This window comes from Echiichthys vipera (assembly GCF_963691815.1).
Source record: "Echiichthys vipera genome assembly, chromosome: 23".
Lineage (NCBI taxonomy): Eukaryota > Metazoa > Chordata > Actinopteri > Perciformes > Trachinidae > Echiichthys > Echiichthys vipera.
The window spans coordinates 7,456,751-7,472,437 of NC_139848.1; the positions used below are offsets into that span (position 1 = coordinate 7,456,751).

The 15,687-nt window shown below is 45.5% G+C and overlaps 1 protein-coding gene across 2 annotated transcripts in view; it reads right to left on the minus strand.

The window, feature by feature from the left end:
• Nucleotides 1–5,157: 5,157 nt before the first annotated feature.
• The window catches only part of pard3ba (par-3 family cell polarity regulator beta a), a 133,107-nt gene continuing 122,577 nt past the window's right edge, over nt 5,158–15,687 (minus strand). For both annotated transcript variants that reach the window (XM_083938336.1, XM_083938335.1), the window contains exon 24: nt 5,158–6,511. In XM_083938336.1, the coding sequence (XP_083794462.1) occupies nt 6,076–6,511 (436 nt within the window). In that variant the 3' untranslated portion in view covers nt 5,158–6,075. The remainder of the gene's footprint in view (nt 6,512–15,687) is intronic.

Consider the following 15,687-nt stretch of genomic DNA (forward strand, 5'->3'; position numbering starts at 1 on the left):
TTCCTCTTGGCCCTGGCAGAGCTCAATGCTAGCCAAGCAGCCGGGCTAACAGGGACACACGACATATTACCCCATCCTTTCCCTCCCGTTCACAGCAACCCAACACTCCTGACACAAGCTCACCCCCAGCACCCCTGACTGCCAAGCAAAACACCTGGCATCTGTATGAGAAGGGTGCCAATTTCACAGTGACTGCCAGGCGGTCAGCTGAGCCTCTGCCGCACACATATTGGTAGCATGTGTGCAAGGATGTGCTGTGTCTGTAAAGACCGCTTGTTTGTGTGTGTGTGTGTGTGTGTGTGTGTGTGTGCGTGCGTGAGCAGATAGCAGGTGTGTGAACGTGAGAGATGGCAGTGGAAGCGAATGAAAAGTATGTGTTAGAATAAAAACTTAATAGACAAGGATATGAGTGTGTGCATGACGGACAGCTCAGTCTGACTCTGGACACACAAAACCACAGTTTGGCAGCGTCAGTGCTCTGGAAACATTTATAACTAGATACTCACATGCACACCCACTCTGGTGTGTGTTAACTTGCATGCCGATTTTTACTGTATGCATGTCGTGTTGGACAAAGTGCCTACATATAATTTTATATGGTTCCTGTGTCTCTCTGACACTGATGCATTTCCCTGTTGCGTGCTTCCATTCCTTGGCTGAAGTTTTGTGTGTGTCAGAGGCCAGGGCTGGTGCTGAAAGGCTGATGGATGGGGTCCAGGGGTCACGGACTTCAGCTGTTGCTGGCCACATCACAGCCCAGTGAACCACACTGCTAGCCTTGGGTTAGCACCCGAGTGCACAGCTCTTTCTGGTGCTTTTCACTGTCGGAGGGATGGGAAAGCCGAGAGGGTCCGGGGAGATATATAAAGAGAGGACTTTGGAGGGCCAGCAGGGGTGTCGGGGGAACAGAGGCAGGAATCTGACCAGATCAACAGCTCTGAGCCTCCTGAGCACAGGAAGCAAATAAACAATCCAGCCCCCTCTATTCAGGTGGGAGCCCACAGGGAACAGACCTACAGACCATTCAGGGCTCTCATGCTCACTTCGTATCCACTTGGCTAAAATAATATGTTCTGGTTCGGGGTTTCTACTAGGACACGTTTGCATGCTTTAACATTTATTCACATTATTTTTCTCATCACGTCATTCCGTCTGAAATGCTCCATTACAGGTCTTACACATTTGCGCTCTCTGCACCGGCATTGCAGCTTGGGAATGACAGTAACGGCACTGTAGCGGCGCTTTCTACCTATATATAGTGTACTGGTGACATCAGAACTGTATGTTTAAAGACACAGCACTAATATAAGACCTCGACTGGCTTTATAATGAAAAAGACATGGAAATCAATCGAATAATATTAAAAAACAATTCAAGAAGTCGACTGAGAAATGCTGCGTGTGACTTACTGAATATAGGTTTGCATTTCTGCTAACTGGCCAAACCCACAAGAGCTTACCACACGGATCTGAATGAAATGCAGATGGCCTCCCAGCTGCGCCCACATATGACTTTTTATCAGCGTTGTTGCAGTGAACAAAGGGACTTCAGTTGTATTTGGTAAAGGATGTACAGTACTGTATGTGGTTTCAGGGGCTCACTGACCCTGCCCCCCCCCCCCCCCCCCCAAAAAGAGAAATAAGGAGCCTTTTCTCCACAATGGGATGCATGAAACTTTCATTGTTGCCACCACGATGTCATCAGCTCTGAAAGGGGGCTGCTGTGCCAGGAGCGGCGGGCCGCGTTGCCATGGCGACAGTTGGTGTAAAAGATGGTGGTTTGGGCTGTGGTCTGTGGGCGAACGAGAGGCAGTCATCATTGCTTTTTTAGGGTAAATACGGTTTAAATGAACAGTGCTGCTGTATGCACTCTGAGAAGGAAGGAAGACATTAAGTAAACGCGGTCGTCTTAAACACAGCACAAGGTGAAACCAAGCAGGAATATTGCACAGGATATGAAATTATTTCCAATATCAGGCCAACTGTGGAAATTCAATTTCACAGCTCATGAACAATATCAAACAAACATGCTGGCTGAGAGAGCACACTCCAACTTGAGTGATACTGTATCAAAAGGCTACACAGCGGACATAAAAAGAAATGAGGTGGGTGAAGGGCAGGCTAACGGGGAACGGAAATCCATAACTGGCCCCATCTCCATATTCAGGCCGTTTAAACTGCACATTAGCCACCAGCTATTCCCATGGATTGTCTCAAACCTGGGAGGAGGGGGGGCGGTCCGGCTTTCTAATGAACTGTATAATTAAATGAGAAGCTCCGCTCGGCCCGCTCCGACTACTCTCAATTCTAAGATCGTGATGCCTTAACGAGGGCTGAATTGAAATGAATGGCAGCAGGTGAAGGACAGAAGGACAGCGGGCTAATGCGGTGGAATGTGCCTTTAATGAAGAGGATGAAAGAGGGGTGGGTGGAGAGCAGGCCGAGGTCACTGTGGGCACCCGCCCGTACCTTCATTCTGTGGTGCAAGGGTGAATAGTTGCCCCCCAACACTCTCTCTATCTACTGTATACTCCCCCGTCATCTCCTTCTGTCTCTTTTTGGGAGCTGTGTGGGAGAGAGATAAGCGTTTTCAGCTCCCCTCTTTGCCCTCCCCAGAGCACGGCTTTTTGATTGACACATGCTAACAAGCTAAGGTGTTCGACAGGGGCGCCGGCAAGAATAGGTAATGCTAAGAGAACATAACCGGGGAGTTCTCCCGCAACCCACGGTTCATGACAACCGGCTGGGGAACAGCCCGTGCCTCTGCATTCTTCCCTTTTCAGGAACCGTGACAAAAATGTGGGCTCACGAGGTGTCAAATTGATTCACGGCAAAAGAAAAAAGAAGAAGAAATTTGAATTTTTCAATCGTCAAGGAAGCCGGATGGGAGTGGAGATGAGACAAATAGCTTAAGGAAGGGTTCTTCATCAAAGGTCATGGTGGAGAAAAACATGCCCATGAAATATGTCTGTCAGGGTATCAAGGGCCGTGACCGCGTCCAGTGTCATGTGCTTGAGCTAAAGAATCTCTTCTAAATGACCATGAAAGAAGGGGAAACACTCACAAGACACACACACACACACAGACACACACACACACTGTAACAGATTAGAAAAGACGTGTGTTACAGCCGAGCACTCCTGACAGGGATTCCAAAGCTTTTGTTTAATGGACTTTAAATGCAATTAATACGAGGACGTTCCGTCGCTGTTGTTTATTGTCTTTGGCAGCACACTGACCACAAGCACTTGAAGGAGGCTGTTTACTGCGTGTAGTTATTCTTTAAAGCACAGCGAACGGCCAGTGAAGCAAGCTTAAGTGCTGTAAGTTGTTTTGCCCTCAGTGAGAATGAGAGCAGACACGGTCTTCGCTGATCTACTTGGTGGAATTTACGGTTTATAATTAGTTCCTTTTTGACCTTGGAGACCAAAAACCTTAACTCTAGGTCCAATTACCAGCTTTGTCTGAGTTTTCAGAGAGACTTTGGTTGTCATTATACGACCAGAAGAGCAAGTAAGTGGACCTGTAGGTAAGATTTTTAGTCAAATGTATGTTGTTGTGTGGAGGGAGTGGTTAAGAACAAGATCTTCTTGTTCTCACTGTTCTCCTTTTTGTCTGTATCAAAAAAAAAACAATAAATGCAACGTTTTCATCAGCTGACACAACTGCATTGCCTTCGCATAATGCCATTTCCATGGCATTGTCACAGCATGGTAATGGATAAAGCCACGGTATTTGTGGTTTGGGATTTTTGATTAATGAGCTAAAAACAGGCAAAACCCTCTTTAAGTGTCACATATTGTCAAAAGTGAGATTTGCATGTCGTTTTTGATGATAAAGCCCAGCGAGCTACTATATAAATACTGTTAAAGTATCAAAACACTCAATCCACAGAGAAACGCACACAGCCTGTATTCAGAAACTGTGCCTTTAAACCAGCAGTCACCACTTCTGTACCTTTGTGATGTCACAACTATACTATACACAGGTAGAAAGTGCCGTTACAGTGCCGTTCATTTCACAGGCTTCAGTGGTGATGCAGAGACACAGAGAGAGTGCAGATTCAGAAATGCTGACCAATCAGAGCAGACTTGGCTTTTTCAGGACTGTTTAAAGACACCGGCGCTAAAACGGAGCGTTTCAGAGAGACAGCAGGAGAAAAACAATGCTTTCTGAACATTAAAGCGTGTAAACATGTTCTAGTGGAAACCTTAAATGCAAATATGAACCTGAAAATCAGCAAAATACGGGACCTTTAAAAGCGTGAAAACCCATCGGCTTTGCATGTTTGCACGCACTTGATCCAGTTTAACGTCTTAGCGAGAAATCGTGAGCAGACTTGTCATCATAGGATGGTCAGCAGACGGCCGCTGTGCTTTTTCCCTTCATTGTTTATTCAGCTCGTATCCATTCTGGACTGTGACGCAGTGCGATGTCGCTGTGAATGGAGATGTGTTATAATAGGCATTTGTTTATTTCTGTTACACAGAGATCTGCTCGCGCCTCGTCTGAAGTAGGGTAGGATCCTTGACGGGTGCACTCGCTCTGTTGGGAGAGAGTTCATTCGCTTAAAAATGGGTTGAAATAAAATCAACAATTTATCTGCCTGGGCTGGCTGGTGTGAAAAGTCTATTTTGGCTCAGACAGGAGAGGGTCAGAGGGCTGCGGACGCGAGGCGGATCAGCAGAGGCCCCGCTCCTTGTTGGCCTTGACGCTAATTAAACACTAACTGATAGAAAAAGCCTTCTCCACACTCTAATTATTCCCCCATTTCAAGTCTAATTTCACCAATCAGTGCCATCTTTATTTCTGAGAGCAAATTGGGCAGTAATCATTTTCTAGTGGAGCTTTCCCTGCCTCTAATTGTTGAATATGATTCAGTCTTTATCAGAGCGCGGGCTACTCTTATCAGTCATCTCATAGGGGCAAATTCATCTGGAGATTGTGCAGAAATGAAGCTGAATATTTTTAATGAATTTTTAAAGTGATGACTCACAGCGCTGTGGTAGTTTGACTGAATATATTTGAATAATCTGGAGCGATCGGTTCGATGAAACAGAAGCGGGGTGAAATGATTTGGTGTGGCTCAGAGAAAGAATTTCAAAAGTATTTAATGCAAAATATTTGTATAAAAAAACCCAACAAAATCCTGCGTTTATTAGACAGCCTGTTGGAATCAAACCACCATTGATACATTTAGTGCGTTTTCAGTGCAGTGATATGTTAAAAGATCAACTGTTTCATTAAGCTCTTTATTATCTCACTTCTATAATCTGTAACGTGTGCGTGGATCAAGATTTATAGATTTTTAATTAGAAACACCACAAAAATATCACGGATACTCATTTACACATTGAACGGATGCACAGTAAAAGCATCCGCCACGTCCACGACCAAATAATCAAAGGCAAAATGGAAAAAAATAAAGCGGGACAGCAGGATGTACAGGAAGTCCAAGAGACAAAACATCAAGGACAAGAGGATACTTTGAAGGGGAGTAACTTCCTTTTTCCTGTTTGTCGGCTTCGACTTCCTGTGTCTCCTGGTCCGCCTGGTCAAGGTGATCCCCTCTTTCTGTCCTTGGGTTTAATCAGCGCGTGCAAAATGCTCGAAACAAGTTGATTCTGTACAAGTTACCTCTATATATCTGTATATATGTTCTTTCTTTTAATTGCCCTTCATTTAATTTCAAATCTACAATATAAAATCTGTATAACTGTGATGATATATACATCGACGCACATGCACACGCACACACACACACACCCACATATACATATACATACACACACACACACACACACACACACCATAGCGCTTTTTAAATCTGTCTTGGCCTGTGGACAGAGTTGTGACCAGATGGTTCGGGTTATAAGCCTTATTTTAGCCTCCCAGCTTGTCACTTATTGCTTTCAGGGTTCATGATTAGATAAATTAATATGGCAATCTAAAATCGCACTTATCCACTTTCGCAGCCCAGAAAGCTGATATCCTGTTCCACAAATCTGGAAACACGTGAATTTGGAGTTATTTATATTGTTCGTATGGCTGACTTCCATGAGCGGTGTGTACCTCTCTACACCGCCCCTATCATGGGGTTCTTCCGCCTCGGGTCGGGTTGTCTTTCGTCTCCGTAGCCGTAGCGCTCGGGGCTGGTGTAGCGCTCCCTGGCGTCGGAGTACCTCTCTGGGCTGGTGTAGCGGGCGGGGCTGGCATGCTGGTAGCCGTCGCCCCGCCCTCCGACAGCTTCGTAGTAGTGCCGCCCTCTGCGTCCTGCTGTGGGCGAAGGGGGGACGTCCTGCCTTACTGCTGCGCGGTGCTGCTGTCCTGCGTGGGGAGAAGTGGGGTAGTGGCGCGTGTTGCCGGGTACCTGCTGGGATTGTGCGCCCGTCTGGGGGAGCTGCACGCGGCTGGGGTGGCTGGAAGTGGGAGGGTCATGGTAGTGGCCCGGGTAGGTGGCTGATTCTCTTGGCACAGGTCTGGAGTGGGTGGGGTAATCGTACGGATCCCTCCTGAAAGAGACACAGGCAAGACTTTACCATTAGTAAAGATGCTGATACAAACACGATCACACACATGCATATAAATATATATATACTTTATTTAGTAGAGAGGAAGACAATATTTAATTCTGGCTTAAACTGGTTTGGATTAGAAGACGTGCCAGAGATTTGGCCCTCTCTCACGGTAAGCCTCCTCCTGTTATTCAGTTTACGTGGCGAGGCTGTGGCCTTGGCAGGATCCAGTTGGGGGGGGTGGGGGGGTGGATGGAGAGATGCCAAGAGATAACAACAAATGCCTTGGTAAGCACATATGAAGTTGTGTGTGTGTGTGTTTAGCTGGAGTGTGTAGGAATGTGTGTGTCCCAGGGGTCCGCAGTAACGAGGCAGCCAGCTGGAAGTCTCCGGTTCCCTCCCACTAGCTCTGGGTGATTAGGGGCTAAACCCCTGGGTAAGGCGACACGCGGGCCTCGGGGAGACGGACGGAGAGAGAGAGAGGGAGAGAGGACTGGAGAGGAAGTAAGAGAGGGGAAGAGAAAGCGAGCGGAGAAACGAAAAGGGAGGGCTGCTCACCTTTCACAGGCCCATTCAAATGTTTTCCATCTTATGTGCTGTTTCCAGTGCTGAGTGACACATGTCGAGCCCGAGCGAGTAAGCAAATCTAAAAGTCCGGTGTCCATCGGCCTCGATGTGAGGGCAACGCTCCTATTTTTAAAAGTGGTGATCTACAATGAGCCCTGTCAACAGCAGCATAAACGAGATCGTCTGCCGTTACATTAAGCACCATTACAAAACTGAACATAAACCACATCACCACCTTTTTTTTTGGATCATATTGGCGCAGTAAAGGGCACATTCAAACAAAATGCACACACCGCAAGGGTCCGTCTTAATGAAGAGATGGAATATACTGGTATCAAACAGGAAGTCCAGTTTCCATTCAATTGTAAAGCAAATTTTACGCAAACTTTCTAAATGTTGCAAAAAATAAATGCATAAAAAAAGCATGTTTCCATCAACTGGTTTGGATTGAATACATGGCTACAGTGCAGTTTCATCAGACCTTGGCTGTACTCCACCGATAAACAGTGCAGAAGAAGTAGCCAGCGAACCATCCACGATAGAAAAACGGAGAAAGTTTGACAGGAACTTGGTTTCATTGGGAAAATTGTTCTTTCATGTCAGCTAGTGTTGGCCACATGTCACACTGTCTGGAAACGATAACATGTTATGTTTTCAAATGATTCTCAAAATAACAAATCAAGCAATATCTGAATACTTGCGTGTGAAAAGAAGCCTGATGACGTGCAAAACAACCTAGTTATTTAAGTGCTGTAAACGGACATTTTTGATACCGTCCTGAACAGCAAATGTTAAAGTGTTTGTTAATTGGCTACAGTCCAAATTATTGTACCGTATCAATCAGCAGGAGAGAGCGGCAGAACGGATTTAGACGTTTACTTCCCACCCTTCAACAATGGCTCCCACTGTAGTTATTATACAGAAGCCTTGAGCTTAGCCTCTCCCTTGTTCTGCAATCGTATCCCTGCGTCTCCTCTGTCCACTCCCTTGAGTCCGGCTCAGCACCTGTTGACTGGCCAATTAGAATGACTCACTCACCACAGCTTAGGTCGCACACAGCTTGGTGTGTGTGTGTGTGTGTGTGTGTGTGTGTGTGTGTGTGTGTGTGTGTGTGCGTGTTCGTGTACTTGTGCATATGCGGACTTCCCTTGAGGATATTCATGGACTGTGGTGACGTGGATTTCTATATGTGTGTGTGTGTGTGCGTGTCACAGATATCAGTAGAGTGTGTTTTCTGTGGGCTGGGAGGCCTGACCACCCAAACAGAGCAGTGGGACAGGATACACAGGTGGTCCCAAGAATGAACAGCACTGCCTTGTCAGTCAGCAGAGCAGGAAAGACGGAGTCACACACACACATACGCACACATACACTCAGACACACACAAAGTCGAAGCTTTAGATAAGGTAAGGAAGCGTAAAAAGACAAAAAAAGAGATCTGAGATGTAGACAGAGAACAGAGAGAGAGAGAGAGATTTCATCTGAAATTACGATGTGAGGAGACAGCAGCAGATGTGGAGGGAGTCTGGGTGGAAACAATATATTCCTCCAGCGAGGAGTGGAAAACACGAGAGAGCGAGAGAGAGAGGCGAAGGTCAAACTCCTCATTAATCCAGATTAAATGGTGAAGGCCACCAGGGGAGGTTAAGAGTAAGGGGAAGAAAGGATGAGGTGATATCGGGGTAGAGGAGGGGGAACACCTGGGTTCCTCAGCCCGACTCAGGGCCACCCAAACAGGCAGGAACCTTCGCTGGCTTCCTCCATTCTTCTCTCATCACTCTCTTTATTCGCCCCCCCCTCTGCCATCACTTCTTTTTCCGCTCAAATATTCATCTTCCTTTTCTTCTCCATCACCTCGTCACCACCCCGCACACTTTCCTATTTAAATGGCATCTCCTCTTTACCTACTTTCTTATTTACAGCTCCATTTCCAGCTTCTTCCAGGTAATAATGAAGGCGTATGGCAGAAGACTTAAGGATACATAAAGTAAGAAACTCCTGCAGTGCCATGGTAGACAGGTCTGGATGACCTCTGACACTGGCCTAACATGTCCTAGTAACCCAGGAGTAGTAGCTCCGAGTGGTTTAGTTGCCTCACATCTCCCTTTTCACAACAGTTTCGAATTTCTTCAAATTGTATAATATGCAATATCACTGTAAACACTTAGTATGGAACACAGCATCCTTTCATACAGTGTTATGGTTTAAAAGCATTTCTGTATCTGTGTGTGTGTGCAGCCAAGCAGCTGGGGGATTAGTGGGTCCGGGGGCCTCGGTGACCCACAGAGAGTTCCTCATCCCTGGGTCACACAGCTGGCTCCAGCCTGGTTGGGAGATGGAGGGAAGTGAATGGGTTTTTGTCTGTGCGCGTGTGTGTGTTTCTGTGGGCTTTTGCTAACCTGAAATGTCCTCAGATCATGTCAAATATCAATAATAGTCAGAATGAGATCTCTTGTTTACCCGTCATCAATAAGTTTGTGTGCTTCGCCAAAGAGAGGAAGCGTGAGAAGTTAAGTCAATTCCCTCTAATCATTTACGCACATGTAAAAGTTGTTATATATATATATGTATATTGTTTGCCACTATTGCGTCTGGAACCCTAACAAGTGAGGACAGGGTGGAAACTCCCTCCAGAGCTTTTGATTTACAAAGAAACATGCCACAAATGGCAGATTCACGCAAAGTAAAACATTGGTTGGTGTCGCTAATGACAATTAAAAGGAGCTCTGCCTGCTCCGCTAATCTGGCTTGAAAAGAGTTCATGACAACAAGACGCTTGCAGACAGTAAGTGTGTTTTCATTTGGCTGTCAAATGAGTTTTATACGTACTTTTTGAAATGTCAAAATGAAAAAAAGAAAAGTTGAAGTCAAATGTAAATTAGATTTTTCCACAAGCAAAGAAATAAACAGGTTTGAACCAATGGCAGAGAAGGGAAATAGAAAGAGTTTTAAGAATGGTATCGTATTTGGTAGGTTGTTATTTTTCCCTGTTATTATTTAATGTACTGGTGACATTGAAATACAGCTATTATTAACAGAGCTGCTATTTACCGCACACAGACACGGGAGTGACAGTTACAGCATGACTAGGAAAAGGTAATTTACAGATAACAGCAATGAAATGGACCCATTTGCATCATTATACACCAGCAAACACATTTCCATCCTTATCTATCACTTAATTCCATTACATACATGTTGTATTTGATTTTTCATTCAATTTCCCTGTTTCCATTTGCTCTTCAAATGTGATGCATTTATGATTTGCAAAATCCAAGGAAATGTAGACGGTGTAAAGACGGGGAGAGGCAAACGGAAAGAAAAAATAAAAGAAGAGGAGCCGTGTTTAGCAGGAGACAGGCAGATGTAGACGCTCGTCTGTCCCTCTGAGGTCTATATGGAGCAGCAGAGCAGGGTGTGATGTGAACCACAGGGACCAACTAGAGTGGAAAGCTGTAATGACACGCCGTGTAATACATCTGACTCACACTTCCAGGACATCAGCACCATATACCACCCTCTGAGAGTGTGTGTGTATATATTACATTTGTATTTATATTCATTTGAATGTTTGTTGGGAGTGTGTATGATACCAACAGTGAAAAGAAAATGTGTGGATGCTCATCTGGGACTTGTGTGTTGCAATTTAGCCGTAGCTTCCGCCTTATGACAGTGAAGAATTTGTGTGTATGCTGGTAGCAAGGGGGAATGGAGGGGAGGTCTGCACCTGCCCCTCGGAAGCGGAAGGAGGAAATTAGTCCCCTGCCCCCAACTCCTTATTAGACCCCCACTCCTGGTTCCCCAAATACCCCCGGTGCTAAACAGCTGGAAAACAACCACGTGTCTCTCTCAGGCTTGCACGCAAACGCCCAGTTACATTCCTGTATTCACAGATTTCACAATCAGATCTTTAAAACTATGTTATGCAATAAAGGTCAATTATTTACCAGTATTATAGAAAGAAATGCAGGATTTCACAGCTAATATTACAGACAATCGTGTGCAAAACTATAGCATTTACAGTATACCTTCAAAGTATAGGGTAACGGTATTGGAGTGTGAGGCTACACAATTAAAACAAATCAATTCAATATTAAAGAGAAAGAGAAAAAGGAACTATGAATGCAGTGGATTCAAAAAAAGGTACTGTTTATAAAGTCAAGCTCAGTTTTATTTAGTGAAATTAGAAACTTTTCTACTGCTTTATAATAAAAAACTAAATTTTCACCATATACGACCTTTAAGATTAAGCTGTGATGATGATAAATCACATAATAGCGCCCCTACTGTATATATTATTTTCTACCTACCACTACTAACCTGCTCTGCCTTCTGTTTAAACTTTAAGCATGTATGCTTGTCTTCCTGTGCATAACAAACAAGTGCAAATCCTTAAACATTGAATTGTGCCCATGCACATGAATGACATTTGCACATTGTATTCATTAATGCCAGAACATACAGATGCATAAGTGCATCTGCCAGCTATGTGCTCACCTGTTATTCAACTGACGAGGAACAGACACGGGGTTGCATGCAAAATGCATTAATTGCTCTGCAGAAAAACAGCTGCTGCACTTCACTGCCAAAACACTCCCACACACAAACGCATTCATATGCACGGTCCGCACACCCTTCTCTGGGTAAAATGTTTAATGTGTCATAATTTGCAGAGATACCAGCGGCGTTGCAGGAAAAAAAAAGGAGCTGGAAATGCCTTCATTTATTCAGTGGTCTCTAAATGATAAGTTGGAGCACAAAGGCGGTCATCAATTATCGTAAGAAATTGTTTATTTAAAAGATGTAATACAGTATGTTTAGCTAGTCGACATAGTCATTAGTGTATGATGCATTCTCGAGATTCTCCAAATTCATCCTTGTCCTATCCCTGCACACACACACACACACACACACACACACACATACACACACAGTCATAGCGCTAATGGTGCTGTGCTAGCTGAGTGCTACAGACACAGAGCAGGCCCGGCTGGCTCCGCGGCAGAGGAAACCATTAGCCACTCTGGCCCCGGCCGCCGAGGCAGCTTTGCTAATCAAACCAGGCTATGTCAACAACAGCGGTGGAAATTGGCTCTCACCTACACACACGTGCCTCATCTAAATGGGCCTGTGTTTACACTCTCTGCTACTATATACTGAGCAATGACAAAGAATGTGTAATGCATCAGCGGCAGGTAGCGGTGTGTCCGGCTGCAAAGTGGGGAGCTCTCGGTTAGAAATGAGAAGGTGAGGAGAGATGGGAGGCACCGGAGCAAACAGTCCGTATGTAAACTAAGAATAGGTACTCTCTCATGAAGCTCACATTCAATGACTCATTCATCATCTTAGTGATGTCATGCTTCAAACGACCATCAATAACTTTTTAAAGGCATTTTATTGCTGCTCTTCACCAGAGTGAATTACAGTGACTGCAAGAGTACAAAATAATTTCCCTTCCTTGGCCACCAAAAGCACACGCAGTCATAACCAAAGGAGGTCAGGGGTCAGATATACGTCTTGGACAGTACTCCAAGGGGGAGAGTAATCATGTAATAGAGACGTGCTGGGGAAAAGCAGGCACGGTTAATGACAGAAACAGATGCAGAAACGTTTAGGCCCGCCACAACTCATATTCAATTTCTCACATTCTTGGCAGTTCAAACTAAGTTCAACGCAGGGGCTGCCCCATGAAAGTCAAAGATTTGAATCATCGGTCGGAGACCCCAGGTCAGTGTCAGTAAACGCGCGTGTCTTTCTGCTCTTTGCTTTCACGCCGCTCTCCGGGTCTACGGCCAATCTGATTCCACTGACAACATTGTGATTTGGGTACAGCCGCACTTCCCTGTATGCCTTTTCTATTCTATTCTATTCTGTGCAAACTACAGAACATTAGGATTCATGCTGAGTGCTGCATCTCTTCCACGGAGCTGCCCGTCCATCTGTATTTGCGGACTGAATGTCATGCAGACTTGTACACGACAGTCTTTGCATTTCACACTGAGCTTGCGGAGAGCGCCATGGCCCTCAACGTCTATAGCTTTTGTTTTATTTATAAAGCCTTGATTTCATTTTCTCATATGCAGACCTGAGAGACCGGGGGAGAGAGGGATGGAAGAGGAAAGGGGGAAGACGTAGAGCGCAAAGAAACACTAAGAGACGTCAGAGAGGTATTAAGATGTAGCACAAAGGAAATGTAGACAAAAGGATTGATGGAATCAGAGAAAAGAGGCAGCGAACAGCGAAAGAGGAGTTTTTATAAACAGGTAGAGCCACCGGTGCGTCAGCTGTGCGTATGGCAGAGCTGGTTAAAGCCCTTTCATTTCCTACTGCTGATTCCATTACATTTTCCTGTGTCTGAGCTCAAACACTGTTAGCTGGACAAACACGGCAGCCTCTGCACACCAACAGGGCCCTTTCCTTCATAAAGGGCCCGCAAATAAGAGAGGGGTCAGGACACCTCTCGGGAAATCAAACAAAATAATCCGCACATTGCTTCAGATGCTCTTGGGTTGCTTTTTTAACAATAAAAGACGGGGGTCACGTCACCTTTTAAACCAATCACGTAGGGTCCTGGAAAGACATCAGCAGCTGTTTTGGGTCGAGAATCTGTTGCGAAGAGAGACTTCAGGACCCGGGAAATTAAATGAGTTATGGAGACAATAACTCTAACTGAGTTGGGTGAGTTTAAAGTGAGTCATTCCACAGCTGGGCAGCAGCGGACGGGGAAACCCTCGCTCACTTATGAAACTGTGAGAAGCAGGATTGGGTTTTAATAAAGATGGGGCGAGTGTAGCGCAAATATGATTTCTTCCCTGACCTTGAAAAAAGCCGTCCGGATTCACCGCGAGCTTCAAGCAACAGGCCCTAACAATATTACGGCGCTAAAATAATAACAGACCTTTGCAATAAATACAACCATCCAACCGTGCAAGGACATTTTCAAAGCTTATTTCCATTTGACAAATTCATGAGTATTTTAGAAGGGGTTTTTCATTTTTAATATTCCTCTCTCTCCTTATTTATTCATCCTATTGTAATCAATTGTGTTCACTCAGAAGGGAACTGAGACGTTTATTCCTTTCTATTTGGTGTTGCTAGGTGTGTGCGGCCTGGGCATGGCTCATTAGGGACTGAGCAGACACAGCCCTGGGGTGAAAAGGTTCATGTGCTGAGACATGATGGAGCAAACCAAGTGGCTGAAAGACTGGTGAAGTGCGTACGTGTGTGAGGAAGGTCAGGAGAGAGTGGTTAAAGGACGCTTTCCCACATACCGGAGGATACTCGACATGCTGAGGACAATCAAGATGTTGCCCTCTGCTTTTTTTGAGGAGGGGCAGAGAGCGCTTGCTGAGAGCGCTGAGAGTTCAGTCACTCCACAAGCGACAGAGCTGAGAGGCTCCTTAGAACGACTGCAAACACATGCAAAAAGACTTGAGGTCTTTGGGAGCCCATAAGTGGTGGACTGACAAACTGACTGACGGAAGCCCCTTTTACACATTCACTGCAAACCTTAAATTATCAAGACATTACCCTGCATAGCTGTATGAGGGAAATGTCCACATCAGTTGCATTTGACATCCGATGGTCTTGAGCCTTGCAGCTCCATAGTCCAAAGTCTCTGATTGAGCCCATGTGTGAATAAAGCAGCTCATTTGATGATGTTTCTGTCATGCAGCTCGCAGAAAATGGAGGAATACAAACTCTTTATAGGAATTATTTACATGAATATGGCATGAAAGGTCGAAGTGGAGGGACAACGAGACTTGTGAACTTCTTATGGAGAGGGGTTGACGCCAAAATCGTCAGACAAATTCAAGGAACGGCAGGAGACCCGTTTGTTTATGGCCAAATCGTGAACTGGCTCCATCACTGCAGATCGTGTCCTGCCTCCTGCACGCTCTACCAAGGCGCCACCCCTCGTCTAAAACCAAACAGAACGTTTCTAGTGAGTGAGAACGCATCTGCCACAGATGATCTCCCGTTGGGTAGAACATTTGTCAAAGGGAAAATTCGGACAATGTCTTGACCGGATTTGTCAGACATGGTCCGGCGTTCACATGAGAAAACAGCTACGTTGACATCCAAAGGAGAACGGACCCAAAAGGGACCTGAGGGCAGCTGGGCCCAGACTCAATCACACAGACCCAAACAGAAAGGGGCTCCAACACTGGTGCAGAATGAGAAGCAGCAGCCATGTTTTTCCTGTGCTTCCACTTGAATACTACACTGAATATAATTTGAACCTGGCCAGACTTGGATCCCATGTTGAGTCTTGGTTACTATGAACCAACTGGACGTGTGAAGACCTTTGCCACTGGCAAACACACACCTTCTGTCCTTCTTAGTGGGTCGTCTCTATTGTCCAGATGTGACAGGAGCTCCTTGGAGCCTGTACGGTGTGCTCTCTGACTCACTGGCCATCGGCTTCACATTAATCAGCCAATTATCAGCCCCGGCCAGCAACGTTGCCGCGCCAACCCGGCCCCTAATCCAATCACCTTGGGGGAGTGGGTCAGGGGGTGCTCTGATTGGATAACCTGGGGCTGGGTCGCTGCGCCCCTGACCTGCTGCTTTGAATTGGTAATGATGTTAATGTTCTCCATATG